The sequence below is a fragment of the Pelodiscus sinensis genome, chromosome 2, assembly GCF_049634645.1.
Source record: "Pelodiscus sinensis isolate JC-2024 chromosome 2, ASM4963464v1, whole genome shotgun sequence".
In the NCBI taxonomy this organism is placed as follows: domain Eukaryota; kingdom Metazoa; phylum Chordata; order Testudines; family Trionychidae; genus Pelodiscus; species Pelodiscus sinensis.
The window spans coordinates 256,712,011-256,728,875 of record NC_134712.1 but is presented as its reverse complement, the minus strand read 5'-3'; the positions used below and the strand labels follow the sequence as shown (position 1 = coordinate 256,728,875).

General features: G+C 46.1%; 1 protein-coding gene across 4 annotated transcripts in view; it reads left to right on the top strand.

Moving 5' to 3' along the window:
- Positions 1–16,865, top strand: part of SMARCC1 (SWI/SNF related BAF chromatin remodeling complex subunit C1) — a 142,234-nt gene that overhangs the window by 50,679 nt on the left and 74,690 nt on the right. For all 4 annotated transcript variants that reach the window (XM_075923022.1, XM_075923025.1, XM_075923023.1 and 1 more), the window contains 2 exons: positions 179–292; positions 4,031–4,090. In XM_075923022.1, coding sequence (XP_075779137.1) covers positions 179–292; positions 4,031–4,090 — 174 coding nt within the window. The remainder of the gene's footprint in view (positions 1–178; positions 293–4,030; positions 4,091–16,865) is intronic.

The window sequence follows — 16,865 nt, the reverse complement described above, 5'->3', positions numbered from 1 at the left end:
TTGAGTAACAGTGAGTTGGGGAGAATGCTAGTTTAGTGCATGCCTGCATAGGTTCATCTGGTTGCTAATTCATTCTTTTGTTCAGTCTGAGCTGTTGGGATGGGGTGGTAGCAAATCACTTCCTTAATTTCTCTCCTCTATTTTTATTTTGCCCTTTTTGTTTTGTTTTTGTTCTTAGGTTCCTGCTGCCCAGCAGATGTTGAGTTTTCCTGAGAAAAACAAAGAAAAGCCTACTGACCTGCAGAACTTTGGACTTCGCACAGATATTTACTCGAAGAAGACCTTGGCAAAGGTAAAGTTGCTTGGATTTTCCTTTCCCTTTGGTTTTCTTGAGCTTCCTTTCACAGACTTTAGTCATTTCATAATTATTCAGTGGGATGTTGCTGTTCCCACATCATTGTCCTGTGTGTCTTCCGCCTGGACAATATTTTAAATTGTGGCTCCTTTGTAGTTGTGCCAAATGCCAGAAACTTAATCAACAATCCTTACATTCCCATAAGCTCATCTGCATTGTCCCTCCCCAAGCGTTCTGGGAATTCCTACCTCATCAGTCGGACTCTACCAAATTCACAGTCTGTCTTGGTCAGTTTCATGGCCAGAGGGTTTTTTGATTGGTCAATTTCACTATTTCAGATGTTTACATATGAAAATGTATGGTGTTCTAACCATGGGATTCCCAACCCAAAAAGGGATCATGGAAGGGTCATGGGACTGTGGAATAGTCACCCTCATTTCTGTGCTTTCTTCAAAGCTGGGATATGAAAGCAGCAGCCACAGAGCTTCCTGTAACTGAAGGTGAGTCTGACCTCCCCATGCTGCCAAGAGCACCCCCATTTTAGCTGGTTCAGGAGGGACAGGACTTGCTTTTCCCTTGCATAGCCTCTTTGAGGGGAGATCAGACTCATCTCTGAGTACCTCTCCTAGCTGCCGGAAGCTCCAGGACTGGGCTGCAGGTAGATGAGGTTCCCAGAGATGGTGAGTCTGATCTCCCTCAGGCTTCTGTGAGCATCCAGTGTGGCCCTGTGGGTAAACTGGGTGCCCTGAGACCAGCTTTGGAGCTGCTGCAGCACAGAAGTGAAGGTGTATCACGCTCACTTCTGCATTGACTCTGGAAGTGGGTCTGATATCCCCACAGAGAGCATCCATGCAAGGAAAGTACAACTCCTATTCCTCCCCAGATTAGACTAGCGTCTAGGAGTCCCTGGCAGGGGCACTCCCAGCAGCATGGGGGAGATCAGATTTCAAGGGGAAGGGCTTATTTCATGGTCCGGGACAGATTTTTCATGGCTGTGAAATTGGTAGAGCCTCCTCATCATAGGGATCACATGCAGCAAGCTGAATACTTAAAAAATAGATTTCTAAGGCAGTTGGGAGGAAATTGTTCTAGTCAATTTTTTATAGATTGTTCTATTTTCTCGATTTACATGGGGCAGCATTCCTCATTCGTACAGCACTGGCATGTCAATTCCTCAGCACAGAGTGGTTCTCTCTGAGGCAAGTCATGAAGCAGTGTTCTGACATACCATCATCGCGGCATGTCACAAACTGATTCAAAGCTGTAACACAACATTGCCATGCTTCTGTGGCCACCTGTAGGATTTCACACTGTCTTCTCCCTCGACCTTTCTGTCTGCTTAGAGAGCAGGTATCTGGCAGTACTCTTAGGTAGGGCTGAGAAGGACTAGTTGACTATCAAATAAGCCGATTCTTATTGGATAGTTGACACTCTGGTCGACTGTTTGCTTCCCCACTTCCCCCTTGCTGCCTCTGTAAGAAAGAGGCAGCAAAGGGCTGGGGGGGAAGAGAATGGGGTGCTTCAAAGCAGCAGCTCCACATGGAGCCTGGGGCCAGACCCTGAGCTCCAGGTGACACTGCTGCTTTCAAACACCACTGGAAGCCAAGCATGAGGCTCCACCTGGCGTTTCAAAGCGGCAGCGCTGCATGGAGCCCAGAGTCAGCTGGGGACTCCACTGCTGACCCCAGGCTCCACGAGGCGCTGCTGCTTTGAAGCGCTGCATGGAGCCTGAGGCTGGGCTTCCTGTGGCGTTTCAAAGTGGTGGTGCTGCGTGGAGCTTGGGGGCCAGCTGGGGATCCTGAGTTCCATGCGGTGCTGCTGCTTTGAAATGCCATGGGGAGCACAGGGCCAGCACTTTCTCCTTTGAAGTGTAGCAACAGCCCTGGAGCTGTTACTACACTTCAAAGGCGGAGGTGTCCTTATCAACTAATCGAATAATTAATTGGGCAATTTGCATCAATCTAAATTTAATATCCCCATCTTAGGTATCCTAGAAACCCTGTGTCATTTATTTGCTGCCTGTGCCATATATTCACTCGGGACCCATTCAGGGTTCTCCTCTGAGCCACACTTGGATGTGGATTCCATAAGAGCAGGATGCGTTATCTCAAAAGGGTTTGAGGATTATTACTGAAGATATCTCACTGTTGTTGAGACTGCCATTGGAGGGGAACTACTAGAAATTGGTATTCAGCCCATGCCACGTTTCATAATGCGATTTATGTGCTTGTTTTCGATGGATTCGCTCATTTAGTGAGAGTCCCTGTCCTTTTCTCTAGGTCAGGGCTAGACAAGATGTGGCCCAGGGGCCGAATCTAGCCCACCTAATGCTTGGATCCAGCCCACAGACTGCATCTGGCCACTTTCTATTTATATCCTGCTGCCCATGTCACTGCATTTCCAAGCGGTGGGTCAAGCAGCTGGATCCTATTTAAATGGCTCACGGCTCTCAGTTGCGGTGCTATCCCAGCAGGGGCCAGAGCCAGGAGTCCTTTAAATAACTGCAGCAACCTGGGGCGGCTGTCAGGCAATATGATAGCGGCAGAGCCGTGAGCCCTTTGCTGTGTTTTTAAGTCAAAGCCTCTGGCCCCAGACAACTCAGGGAGAAAGGTTAGTCCCTAGCTCCGCCCCTTCTGCCCTAGTCCCTACCTCTCCTAGGGGGGAGAAGAGGGGAACCAGCCCATGACCACATAGCATAGTTCATTAAGTGGCCCCCTGCAAAAATTATTGCCCACCTCTGCTCTTGGTGCTCTTTGATAATTCTTAAACAAATATAAAAATTATACATTTAAGACTTTGTGGGTTATTTTTCAGAAAGTGATTTCCTTTTGTGTGTACACAATTTCTTTTCAAGTCCTCACACCAACTTATCTCAGAATTGTGTGTCTGATGGCTGACAATTTTGTGTGCTGCATGGGTTAGTGATATGTACTCAGAGCAGTTATCTGGAGAGAGGATGTGTTATTGACACTAATTACACATTACAAGGTGGTGTCTTATCCAGAACTACATACACCTATAAGAACAGCCATACTGGGTCAGACTAATGGTCCATCTAGACCAGCATCCTGTATTCTGACAGTGGGCAATGCCAGGTGCTTCAGTGGACATTAACCTACCCTCATAAGAAGATGGTACACTGCTCCTTATGAGGGAAACTTTTACACCTATAATGGGGTGTTTATATGCACTGAAATTGATAATAGAATCCTCTCCAAGAATTCTGTAGTTCAAGGAAACTTGTAAGCAACTCCCAAATTGTGTTTTAGACACAGTAAGCTGAGCAGTGATTCTATGCTAAATACTCATCCAGAGAGCTTATATTTCCTTTTCAGTTATCCTTTGAGAGTCTTTTTTTCACTCGAGGTATTTTCATATCTTTTTGATTATGGCTTTCCTGGTAAGAATCTATTGCTCCAGTCTTTCAAACTTCACATTACTGTATCCACTATACACCTAGTACAGTCCAACCTGTCTACTATGGAAGTGTTGTTGTAGTTAAACATACTTTACTCTCCTTTTGTGTCTCTTGAAACACGGTAGTGTGATTCTTACAGACTGGACAGCTGCGTACAGTAAGCAGCTATATGCTCAACTACAGCAGATTGCTGTGAAGAGTGACTGATAGGCTGTGGTAGTGGACTAAAGCACTCTCGTGCTGCTTTTACAAGAAATGCTTTGTGTCAGAGTAGTTCTCTGCAAATATAAGGAATCGCGACTTTTCTTCCCTTACAGAGTAAAGGAGCCAGTGCTGGAAGAGAGTGGACAGAGCAGGAAACACTACTGCTACTAGAGGTAAGAGCTAATGAAGGATAATGTTGGATATTGGGAGTAATCCAGAGAAAGAAGACTTTTGAATATAATAAGTAAGGTTAAGATTTTGTCATGGGTCTTTGAAGTAAGAGTCAATGGCAGATCATGGGCAATAAACAAAAATTTGTGGAAGCTTGTAACTATCCCTGACTTTTATTTAAAATATTGGAGAGGAGGGGGAGACTATCAATCCAAGTCCCGCCATCAAGAATTGATTACCAGCTACTGGAACTGAAGTGGAAGAATTCACCAAAGTCAGTCAGTCATGGAATCCATAAACTCTGTGAGAAAATTGTATCCTTATGAAAAGTAATCTGGTGGTTCTTCCAGTGGTTATCCATGTGTGTGTCACTTGAGGTGAGATCTTTATCATAGATTTTTACTAGCTGTGTCTGTGTCTCACATGCACTCTTGTCTGATACGGTGGTTGTGTATTACTTATATTGATTACTTAAGAATACCCAGTTGACACACTGAGATTCGGTAGGTTCTTGTTACAAGATCAAGTCCAATAGTACTAAAATGACTGGTCAGTTGGGAAATCTGATGTACATGGTTGCATCATACTCTCACTTAGGAAAAACCCTCTGCATTAGTACATTAAACTTCAGATAATCCGGCACTTTTAGGACCCAGGGGGTGCCGGATTATCAGATATGCCGGACTATCGGAAGGGGGGGCTATGAGGGGTCTAGGGTGTGTGGGTGGGATGCCACCCAAAACCCCTCATAGCCCCCTCTTCCGATAGTCCGGCTCTGCCCCAGGCGTCCCCGATTCAGCCGCTGCTGGCCAGTTTCAGCAGCAGCTGAATCGGGATGCCTGCAGCAGAGCAGCTGGGGTGCTGCTGGGTTGGTCCAGTAGCGCCAAGGGGTGGAGCTACCAGACCAACCCGACAGCACCCCAGCTGCTCTGCCCCAGGCATCCCCAAGTCAGCCGCCGCCGAAACTGATCGGCGGCTAATTCTGGGAAGCCCGGGGCAGAGCAGCTCTGCCTCGGGCTTCCCGGAGTCAGCCGCTGGTCAGTTTCAGCAGCGGCTGAATCGGGGACAGCTGGGGTGCTGTCGGGTTGGTCCCACAGCGCTGAGGGGCAGCGCTACGGGACCTACCGGCAGCACTCCAGCTGCTCTGCCCCCAGCTTCCCCGATTCAGCCACTGGTCAGTTTCAGCAGCGGCTGAATCGGGGAAGCCGGGGGCAGAGCAGCTCCAATGGTCCGGCTGCCCAGAGCACTTCTGGGTTCCTGATGGTGCCGGACCAATGGAGTTTTACAGTAATAGTTTTATTAGCACACAAAAGTTGCAAACACGGCAGCCCAGTAAGGTTAATAGAGAATGTCCGTCTGAGCATTCACATACTGTCACTACCCCTGCAAAAGAACCTAAACTCATTATCTTTTCCTCATCATCCTCCTGGCACCTCCCAAGAGATATAAACTTAAATCTCTTTAATCCAGCAACCCCGGCAGATCAAGGAAAATTTGCCAACCATAGAGGATGCCGAGGGGAGATTGAGGTTTGGCACTTACCTGGTGCCACATGGTTAGGGCCCGGGCCCCCCCCCCCCCCCCCCCCCCCCCCAGCGCTGCTTGTAGGCACCACCTCCTATTGCTGTGGGAGCACAGCAAAAAGTCCTTTGCTGCACTGCCATTCGCCCAGCTGGGAGGGAGGAGGCATGACAGCACACCTAGACACTTCCTGTTGCCACTGCCAGGGTTCATACCACAAGTGTTCCCAGGTGAGCGACACTCACAGTTTGGCAGTTCAAGTGTATCTCCCAGTGCACACAGGCTGAGACACGACTTTTATAATGTGTTATGCTGATGCGCTGTGATTAACGCTTGTTCAGTAAAGGTTTCTCTTTTCCTTATTTGTATTTCCTCACCCTACTAATGTTGGGATACCCGTCTCCCATGGAACGTGTCCCAGCAGTTTAGTCTTCACAGCATTCTGTCTATAATATCTTATGAGCTCGGGCTCCTCCTGGTTAGCTGAGTATGCTAAGGCTTTTGCGTGTTATGCATCGTTTAACTATGTAGTTCTCTTATGTGCTTTGTGGGCTCATTACGTTATTGTCTTAGCTTATATCAGTGCCTTACCTAGGAAATACTTAATACCTGTAAACAACCCCCCCCCCAACAAACTCCTTTGTGTCCCACACCAAGAGTGTAAAGGGAAGAGCTGGCCTAGCCACCATCTCATTTCCTTTTTGTTGTCCTAGCCTTGAAATGGCACAGTATAAGGGGCACGTCCGGCCCCCCAGTTCCCTCAGTTCCTTCGTACTGCTAGCGATGGTGCTGGAACGTTCCTTTGCTCTAGCAAAGCTTTCTATCACCAGTCTGTTGCAAACTGTTCTGCTCTAAATAGTTACTAGTTAGTTTTGCTATCCTCAGTGTGTTAGATGTAATGTCCCAGAATAGGGCTTAGCCATGGGACTTGACATGCCAGGGTTTAAAACCTGCAATGGGTGTAAGAAACCTTTGCTGGTCAGTGATCCTCAGGCCTGTTGTTTCAGGTGTCTTCACTGACAGGTGTTGTACCGTATTTTCCAACGTATAAGGCGACTGGGCGTATAAGACGACCCCCTTATTTTCTAGTTAAAAGATAGGTTTTCGTCTTATACTCGCCATATAAGACTACCCCCCCTTAAGAGGCCAACCGGTAGCGCCCCAGCGCCCCTCCGCCTCCCCGGCTTTGCTCCCGGTGTCCCTGGTCTGCTGGAGACGGTCCCCAGCAGACCAGGGGCACCGGGAGCAAAGCCGCAGCCGTGGTGGGGTCCCGCGCCTCCCCGGCTTTGCCAGAGCAAAGCCCTCAGAAGCACGGCACCCCGCCGCCGCTTCGGCTTTGCTCCCGGTGCCCCTGGTCTGCTGGGGACCGTCTCCAGCAGACCAGGGACACCGGGAGCAAAGCCTCTGAGGACGCCGGCAGCGGGACTGCCGCGGCGCGTCTGGGCTGCCTCACTGCCGGCTTCTCCCGAGGCTTTGCAAATGGAGTCAGCACCGGCTCCTGTACCAGAGCAGTCGCGATCAGACTCTGCGCACAGCACCGAAGAGTGCCCAGCCGGTACTGTCATTGGAAGCTCCCCACCACCGATACCTCGGAAGAAGCAGTCAAGCAGAGGCTGACCTTACAAGGACAGAGCTGGAGGCAAGCCTGGGCCTATGAAGGGCATCTGATCCCCTCCAAGTGGTACCAGAGCCCAGCTTCTGTCGAGTGGATCAGTCCTCATCCCGGATAGCAACTCAGGAGTCTGGCACCTGGAAATACCATTGACCCTGGAGGTCCTGCAGGTGGTGCAGGATGTCGTATCCCTTCCGGCACCACCCACACCTGCAGTAGCAGTGCCCAGGTCCAGGGTTAGGCTGCCTTAGGACTGCCTCCTCCGTCCCCATCGGTGTGGTTGCACTCGCCCCCTCAGGAAGCCTCCCAACCAGTGTTCCCCCACCCAGAGTCGGCATGCCGTGGGAGTAGAGCTGGACGCCAGACCCTGCTCCCTGCCACAGGGTAGGTGTGGCCAGCCCCCTCGGGAGCAGGGCGGCAGGCCTTTAAGACCCCTCCACCCCATGTGCTTCCCAGTCCCTTCAGCTCAAGGCTAATCACTGCACCCGTTTCCAGCTATGTAGTCCAGCCTAGTGGACACAGACACTAAAACATCCCTTCTTGAAGGGTAGTGAGGCCCAACAACCAGAGCCCATTCCACTCCTTCCCCTCAGGACAGTGAGGCCTAGTGGCCAGAGTCAATAATTATTCCCTTCCCTTAGGGCAGTGAGGGTTAGTGGCTAGAGTCTGTAGCAGTACCCCCTACTCTCAGTGCAGTAAGACCTAGCAGCCAGAGTCAATAGCAACAATTCTTGCTCTCAGGGCAGGGAGGCCTAGAGGCAAGAGTCAGTATCAACACTCCTTGTTCTCAGGGCCATAAGGGCTAACAAGCAGTCTCGGTTACTAATCACAGCTGTAGTGCCCTCCCTCCCTTGGGGATTAACAGGTATGGTTTAGGAGGACCCAGGCCCTCCTTCTCCACTGGGTCCCAGCCCAAGTCCCTGTCAGTGGGTGCGGATTCCCCACCAGTAGCTCAGCGAGGAAGCTGCCTGAAACACACTGAACTCTCGGGAATTTACCTACCCAACCTGAGCTACTTTCTGCCAGACTGGGGGCTTTTCCAACCATTGTTCCCTGCTGACTGGCCTCTGCGGTGTGGTGCATCAGTAGCTCTTCCTCCAGAACTCTGCGCACCTCCTTCCTCAGCAGCGGTCAGCCTGGACTGAGCTGCTCTGCCAGCCTTTATACCAGTCCACCAGCTGCAGCATGCCCAGCAGGGCTGGGGCTCTCTGAGGCAACCCTGATTAACCTTTCCAGGCCTCATGCTGGGTGGGTACACCCTGTCACACTCCCCAAGCTCAAAGCACCAATCGTCAATGAGGTGGTGTAGACCTGCTAAGGCATGCACAGCCCTGATTGTGGGAGCGCTGTAGCTGCTCTTCACCAGTGCAACACTACACCCATGGGGGCTATCATTGAAACTGCAAGTACCAGTCTCTGACCTATAGATTAAACGCCCTCACCCCAGTGCTGATGCTCGTCATCTGGGTGCCACTTTCATTTCTGCTCCTGTTCACCTTCACAGCAGTCAGACAGCGATTGGCATCAATTGCCAGGATACCATCGTGGGTCCGTCGAATGCTGTCACTGGGATCTCGGCGTAGTGGGTTGCCACCTACATGTAGATTCTTCTTGGAGTAAGGCATCCAGGACCAGGACAGTTGCTTAATCTCCAAGCAGTCCCATTCACTGCTGTATGTCTCCTCTTCTCCAGTCTTTGGATTCCAACCAGGAATCCCTACAGCCATATCAAGGTCTTCTGCCCATAATACCATGCCTCACCTGCACCCCTGGGGCTTCTCGCAGCCATCATAGGGCACAAACTGGTGTCTGTAAGTTCTGACGCAGCCTCTGCTATTGTCTTCCAGCCACCAGCGATAGAGCCTGTTGCGCTGAGAACCCTATAGATGATCCAACAGGGGGAGAGAGACCTGAGCAGAGCAGCCTACCTAAGTGGCACGTGCTGTGCCAGCATTGTCATCCTTGTCCCCAGGCAAAGCTATTTTGGGACCTCTGCCAGTAGTTCCCCAGGGTGACCCCAAAGCTCGCCAGGAGCTTTCGTAAAAGGTTGCTGCAAATCTAGGTTTGGCAGTGGAGGAGCCCTCTGACACCCTCTTCAGTGTCCTTAGCTTGGCCACCCTGACCCAGAATTGCACTGCTGGCTCACGAAGGGGAGGCAAAGATACCAAGGCGCATTGGCAAACCCCCTAGACGCTTCCCGCAATATCCAGGCGGGCGGAGCACAAATACTGTGTCCCCAGCAGTGGGTATAAGTGTCTGCATACCCACCTTGCCCCAAACTCCTTGCTGGTGTAAACTGTTAACAAAAGAAATCAGCAGTGATAGCCAGGGCTACTCCCAAAACAAAGATCTAAAGAAACTGCATCTTTTGGGGAGGAAGGTTTATTCATCAGAGACAAGACTCAGAGTGGTAAGTTATCAGGCCCTCCTGATAATTGTATAATTGTAATGTTTGGCCATGTATGGCCAGATTTGCTGACTTGCTCCCAGAAGCCCCAAAGAAAGAATTGCAGATTATTCTAGACAAAGGCAGCATGTTGCAAGAGCTTCACCTCAAATGGCTTCAGATATAGCTGATTGTGTGGCACAGACCCATGGCCTCTGCTATCTCCATGAGGACAGGGGCTTGACTTCAGTCATCGGGACTGTCAGCAAAGATCCAGCAGTTCATCTAAGACCTCCTCCTTTGTTTGGAGGAAAAACAGATCATATATTGTACAGCCATAAGGATTCTCACATCATGCTTAAGACCCGAGGCTTTTGCATCCCAGCGAGGCAGCCGATGAAGCGTTTTACATTGCAACCTCCCCACCAGTAGCATGGCCGGCACAAACAGGACACTTTCCTGGAAAAGGCCAACCCGGTCAGGCAGTGGCAGAGCCATCGGGCCTCCACCTCCATGCAGGCCGGTTCTACCTGCCCCCAGCAGGGGCTGAAATGACCACTTTGAAGGAATGCCCAAGGGCTACATTCCAGTCACTCTGCTGAATCCTGCCCCTTCCTGCTTCTCCAACCACCTTTCATCCTTTTCCAGTGTGGGGCTTCTATAACATCAGGCTGCCGGGTCCTCAGCATGGTGGCTGAGGGCTATACCCTTTAATTTGTTTTCCTTTCCTGCTGTTCCTCTTCGGGGACCCCTCTCCCAAGAGTCTAGTGTGACATGAAGTGCAGACCCTGCTGCAGTTGAGAGTGGTACAGAAAGTCTCCCTCAGAGCTCAGAGACAAAGGATTTTACACCAAATATATCTTGATCTTGAAGGATTGGGGAGTGGGCGATAGCTATTCTGAACCAGTTAGACCACTGGCATCTGGCAAAGTTGAAGTGCTATATGGTCTCTCTGACCTCCATTATCCCCTCCCTTGATCTGCGGGACTGGCATGCCGCTCTCAATTTGAAGAATGCTTACTTTCACATCGTGATCTTTGAAGACCACAGACATTTTCTCTGCTTCATGGTAGGATCAGCACAGTGCCAATTTGGAGTGCTTGCCTTCAGTCTGACAGCAGCACCAAGGGTGTTCTCAAAATGTGTGTCGGTAGTGGCAGCATAACTCAGATGTCATAGTATCCTCAGTCACACACATCTCGATGACGGGCTGGTCATAGGCACAAAATGTCATTGCAGACTGGTTCTGTTCAATTATCTTCATCAACGATTAAGATGATGGAATGGAGAGTACCGTTATTAAGTTTGCAGATGATACCAAACTGGGAGGGGTTGCAAGTGCTTTAGAAGATAGGGTCATAATTCAAAATGATCTGGACAAACTGTAGAAATGGTCTGAGCTAAATAGGATGAAGTTTAATAAGGACAAATGCAAAGTGCTCCACTTAGAAAGGAACAATCCATTTCACACATACAGAATGGGAAGCAACTGTCTAGGAAGGATACCTGCAGAAAGGGATTTAGGGGTCATAGTGGACCACAAGCTAAATATGAGTCAACAATGTGATGCTGTTGCAAAAAAAGCTAACATGATTCTGGGCTGCATTAACAGGAGTGTCGTGAGCAAGACACAAGAAGTCATTCTTCTGCTCTACTGTGCACTGATTAGGCCTCACTTGGAGTATTGTGTCCAGTTCTGGGCATCACATTTCAAGAAAGATGTGGAGAAATTGGAGAAGGTCCAGAGAAGAGCAACAAAAATGATTAAAGGTCTAGAGAACATGATCTGTACGGGAAGAGTGAAAGAATTGGGCTTGTTTATTTTGGAAAAGAGAAGACTGAGAGGGGACATGATATCAGTTTTCAGGTATCTAAAAGGGTGTCAGGGAGGGAGGGAGGGAATTGTTCTCCTTGGCCTCTGATGATAGGACAAGAAGCAATGGGCTTAAACTGCAGCAAGGGAGATGTAGGTTGGACATTAGGAAAAAGTTCCTAACTGTCAGGGTGGTTAAACACTGGAATAAATTGCCTAGGGAAGTTGTGGAATCTCCATCACTGCAGATATTCAAGAGCAGATTAGACAGATGCTTGTCAGGAATGATACAGATCGTGCTTGGTCCTGCCGTCAGGGCAGGGGACTGGACTTGATGATTTCTCGAGGTCCCTTCCAGTTCTAGTGTTCTATGATGCTTCTGGTCAGGCTATCTACTGTCCTGGGTAGAAGTTTAATTGTCTGCAAATTTTGCCACCTTACTGTTTATGCCTTTTCCCAGAGCCATTTATGAATCTGTTGAATTGGACAATAATGCTGCCATTCCTGAATTCATGTGAATATTTTTATATAAAATATTCTTTAGCTTCCACTAATATGTGATTCCTGCATCAGCAGCTCCAGAATCCTCTGTGCGTCTTACAATGCAGTGAGGTCTTGAGGCAAACAGATATTTGCAAACGTGGTTTTATACTATGAACAAAATGCCCTGGGAGTGATGTATAAATTTGCATGTGAAGTGAATGCTGTGAAGTTCCGATAATGTTCACAGCTCCCTAGTTACGTCGCAGAGTGTTAGAGAAAACTGCGAACATTCCTTTTTTGAAGCATATCTGGTTCTGGGATACAGATGATTCTGTTACACATATGCCAACTTTACATTTTCATTTCTGTTAATAGGGCAGGCAAAGTGAAGTGGTAGCCATCTAGTCATGTAATTGTATAGGAAAACCATAGTGTGAATAAACACACTATTGAGATGCTAGACCACAGATCTGTACTTTAATGTGTGTTAGATTTCAGGAAAAAACTTAAAGGAATGAGTGCAAGAAGGTAAGGTTAAGTTGGTTCTCTATAAATAAAGTCAAACATAGTCATATAGCTTCAGAGGGGTAGCCGAGTTGGTCTGTAACAGGAAAAACTAAAAAAACAACAAATAGTCTGGTAGCACTTTAAAGATTAATAAAACATGTAGATGGTGTCGTGAACTTTTGTGGGCAAAACCCATTTCTTCAGATGACCGGAATATAATGAGTCCAGATTTATCCTTATTTATCCTTGGATCTGGACTTCTTATACTCTGGACATCTGAAGAAGTGGGTTTTGCCCACGACAGCTCACGACACCGTCTACATGTTTTATTAGTCTTTAAAGTGCTACCAGACTGTTTGTTGTTTTTTAGTTTTTCATGGTCATGTAGACACAGCCTCGCTGTGCTAGGTGCTTTGAAAACATAATAAACAAGAGAGTCCCAAGCTGTCTTCTGTGGCTTAGGGTAGGATTTTTCTTATTTGCTAGTGGTTTGTCAAGTTCAGGTTTAAGTTTTCAGTAATAGAGCTCCCACCAGCCCACCTGGAGTCTTTTCCACTGCCTATCGAAAAGGATCTCTTTTTCTTAATACTGTTCCATTCCTTCTAGTTGTAGCCTCGTGCACTATGATTTTGTAATTTAGGGATGTCATTTAAAAAAAAAAACAAATTACTACCACATTTCTTTAAATGGATGTGCACTCAGAACCAAAATTTTTTGGCAATAGAGAAAGATGGACTTATCAGCTGTACTGTGTTAATGCAACAGGTAGGCAAATAGGTGATTTGCCTCCCTCCCGCCCTTCGCAAAAAAAAAAGGGTGGGGTGGAGGGGCTGGGGAGTAAATCAGGGAAAGTCTGATTGGGAATAAAAAAAATCTGTGGTACAATGATCTTGGCCTAAAGGAACTGTCACTTCTGAAACTGTTTCTGTGATATTATCGTCCATATGTGTGAGTCTTGTGTAATAGTGCTCATACCTATTTATTTACCCCTATCTTATGATAGTTAACCAGTACAGTAATCCAGCACTACCATTTTCTGAACTTTCTTGTACTATACTATTAGTCAAATATGGAAGCTTAATATTTTCTGGAATTGTACTACTCAGTCATGCAAACAGATTATTAATGGGTGATTTGTCTGTCGTTTCTAGCCATGTCACCATTAGTCAGAAACCCTACTACCAAATTCTGAGCTCACAAGTAAAACCGTTAACTCTTAATTTCAACAGTGCAATGCACGTCATATTCTCACTCTTAATTTAATAGTCACTACAGCTATATGAATAAGCAAAATTTCTTAAAGTCTTCATAAAACTGGAAGTGTATTCAGTAAAACAATTTTAGTTATTTTCTTATGTTACAGATAAACATGGCCTCTGTCCCAGGTAATTGTTTATATAGTACCTTATAATAAACTGGGATTTACAGAGCAAGAATAAACAGACAGAATCTAATGACTTACTATATATAATAGAGATGCTTCCTTGCTTATCAACCCTGATGTTTAAAATTTTTGCTATAGTTAATTTGCTTGATCAGTTTATAATTCAACCCAGTTGTTACTCTGGATTAAACAAATAAATGTTTTCATAGCGATGAAATAATTTTAAGCCAACATTCTATTGATAGTTTCTGTAGTGTTAGTTAATAAATTTCACTAGCATGGAATGTTATAGTTGCACTAGAATGGAAGAGAAATAATAGAATGACTTGTAAGAAGAATCTGGATTGCAAATCCAACATTGCAACACCTTCCTGCAATAAATAAAGTGTTATGCTTGGTTAAAATTGATTGGAAACAGGGGCAATCAAGCTATGATATTTTGATTTCTAATAAAAGATTCAAAACTCTTATGTAGTCCAAAAATTACAGGAAAATATCCTATTGGAATAATCCAAATAAACTATCCCAAATTCAGCAAATGCTTATTAAACAAGGAATGAGACAGACCTTGCACGTGCTGTTGTCACAATATATATAAAGTGACAATATTATTCAATCTTTTTGTTTTCCAGCATGTAAATAAAATAGTAAAAAGAGGATTTTAGTTCAAGTTTAAGTGATCCTGCTTCACAAGCCAACTCCATCTAATTAAATCCTCAGGGTAGAAATGGGAAAATATGTGCAATAAAGTTCCAAAGAAGATTTATCCAAGGTAATTATTGCCCTACTATCCATAGACTGACCGACTGGAGGGAGGAAAAGTCTGCTTCTCTCCTGGCATCCTCATTTGCCATTTTGTCACTTGGATCTCATTGCAGCACTGTAAGTCTTACATCATTACAAGAGCCTTTTCAGCTTTTCATAATAAGAGCAAGTATTGTGGGAAGTTAAACATTAGTTCAACAGAAAAATAAGTAACGAAGTAGAACATATGGAATCATATTATGCAAAAATATAGCCATTCTAGCTTTCTAATATGAATAACTGGGGTATAGCCAGCAGTAACAAGATGAAATTAGGAAAAGAAATATATAGGCTGAATTTAAATAAATGCTATTTGATGCTGAGGCTTCTAAACAGTGGCAATGTTTTCTAAGGAAAGTAATAGAAGCCTCATTTGCATGAGACTTTTAAAATTGGACTGGACAGAGCACAGAAGAACAGTACCCTAAGGAACAATTCTGCATTGGTGCCTATAGTATGGGCCATCTTACCAAACAGAATCTCTGATTTTGTTTATGTATATCTCCTTTCCGTGGTATCTTTGAAAAAAGCCTTAGGTTTTGGTACTGATTGCATGGCTTTACGGTCTTGGACATTTTCATCATTTATTTTGCCCCTCCCGTTCTTTCTTCTAAGGTTATAGTGACAGAGAACATTTGTTCTCTCCTCTAGCATATTACATAGGAATTCTGAATATGTGGTACTTGCCCGCCTAATTCTGCCTGCATTTTAGGTGGAGAGTACAGCAGTGGACCGAGGCCATTCTGGAGGTCTCTTTATTATCTCTAGATACACTAGCTTTAAACTCTGCAAGAGAAACTGACTCAGAAGTTTCAACACGGCAAAACTAAACCCCTGATAAACAATCATACAAAACAAGACCTAAGGTCACCTTGTGTAGATGTGTTTCGTCAAGTTGGTCAATGCACAGCTAATCCATAACATTTCAATTTTCAGCTCAGCTAGCTGCCTGACTAGTATCTCTTCACATCTTCCCAAGTGCTCCTCAGCTTGTATTTTTCCTAGCTGATTCTTGACATCCCATAACGTCTTGTGTCAGAAAATGACCGTGGCTTTGATGAGAAACAATTATTACTGAGGCATTTGCTGCTGCAAAAACACTTCCTTCCAGGCTTGTGAAGCCAGGGCTCCAATCTGGAAAGCAATTCATTCTAACCTTCTTGGATGTTCAAAAACAAGCGTATAGTGCTGGTGAAAGGTGCTATACTTATAGTCTTGGAGAATGATGTCCTCTTTACCCACAGGGCAAGTTACAGCATATTCAACACTTGTACAAGCTTCCCTCCCCTTAGTCCTAAGCTGGAGTAACTGCTTCAGAAGGTGAGAGTGATAGTTTGGGCTCTGCTCCATTTAGTTTAAACATCTCTGTTAAAACTTTCAGTGTCTTTTTACTTTTTGCACTTGTGTATCTTAGAATATTCTCTTCTGTGAGCTCTGTCGAAACATTTGATGCATCCGTTACTATGCTGTCGAAGTACTTTGAGGAAATCAGGAGATCAAGTAGTCTATTTAATGGTGATCTTACTTATGGGTCTCTCTTCTCTGTATGCGAGGAAAGGTTGTGTAAATTTTGTTTCTGGAGGAAGGTGGATTTAAACCAGAAAACCTTCCATGTTTTCCTGAAAGCGAGAAAATTTGAGGTGGTTTGGCTGTCCCATGGAAGGCAGTTTAAAAGTTGCTGGGCTGCTGATTTCTCCTGCTCTAGACTTTCACTTTTGTAATGGCCCACCCCTGAACTTAGAAGGATCCATACACTGCAGATTATTTTGAGGAGGACAGATCCCTCATTTCAGATTGGTTACAATTTTGACTGGATTTTCAGAATACTTTCATCTTCTACTAACATTGTTTCCATCTTGCATGGGTTTCTTCTTGTGGTGCTTTCCATTCAGATATTGATCCACCATTTCGGCACTGGGATGTCCTGGGAGGAGGGCTTGTTGATATCTGTATGCTGTGGACAAGTGAGGCTGTATTTTCGTACGGCCTTCGCTAGTGATTTTCAATGTATATTCAGTGTGATAGACTGGAAGGCAGTCTTGTAGTACTCCACAGCTGAAGGTTCTGTATGTGATAATGAAGGAAGGTGAGATGACTTAGAGGAAGGGTCCGACAAAGCTTATAACATTAATAGGGATGTAAGTATATAATTTAATTGTCGTGTAACCGCGTGAAATTTTAGCCGTTACATGACTATTCGATGGTCCCCGAGACCGGTAGCCAGTGCACTCTGGCCCCACTTCCGGGGAGCCCCCTGCCTCTCTGTC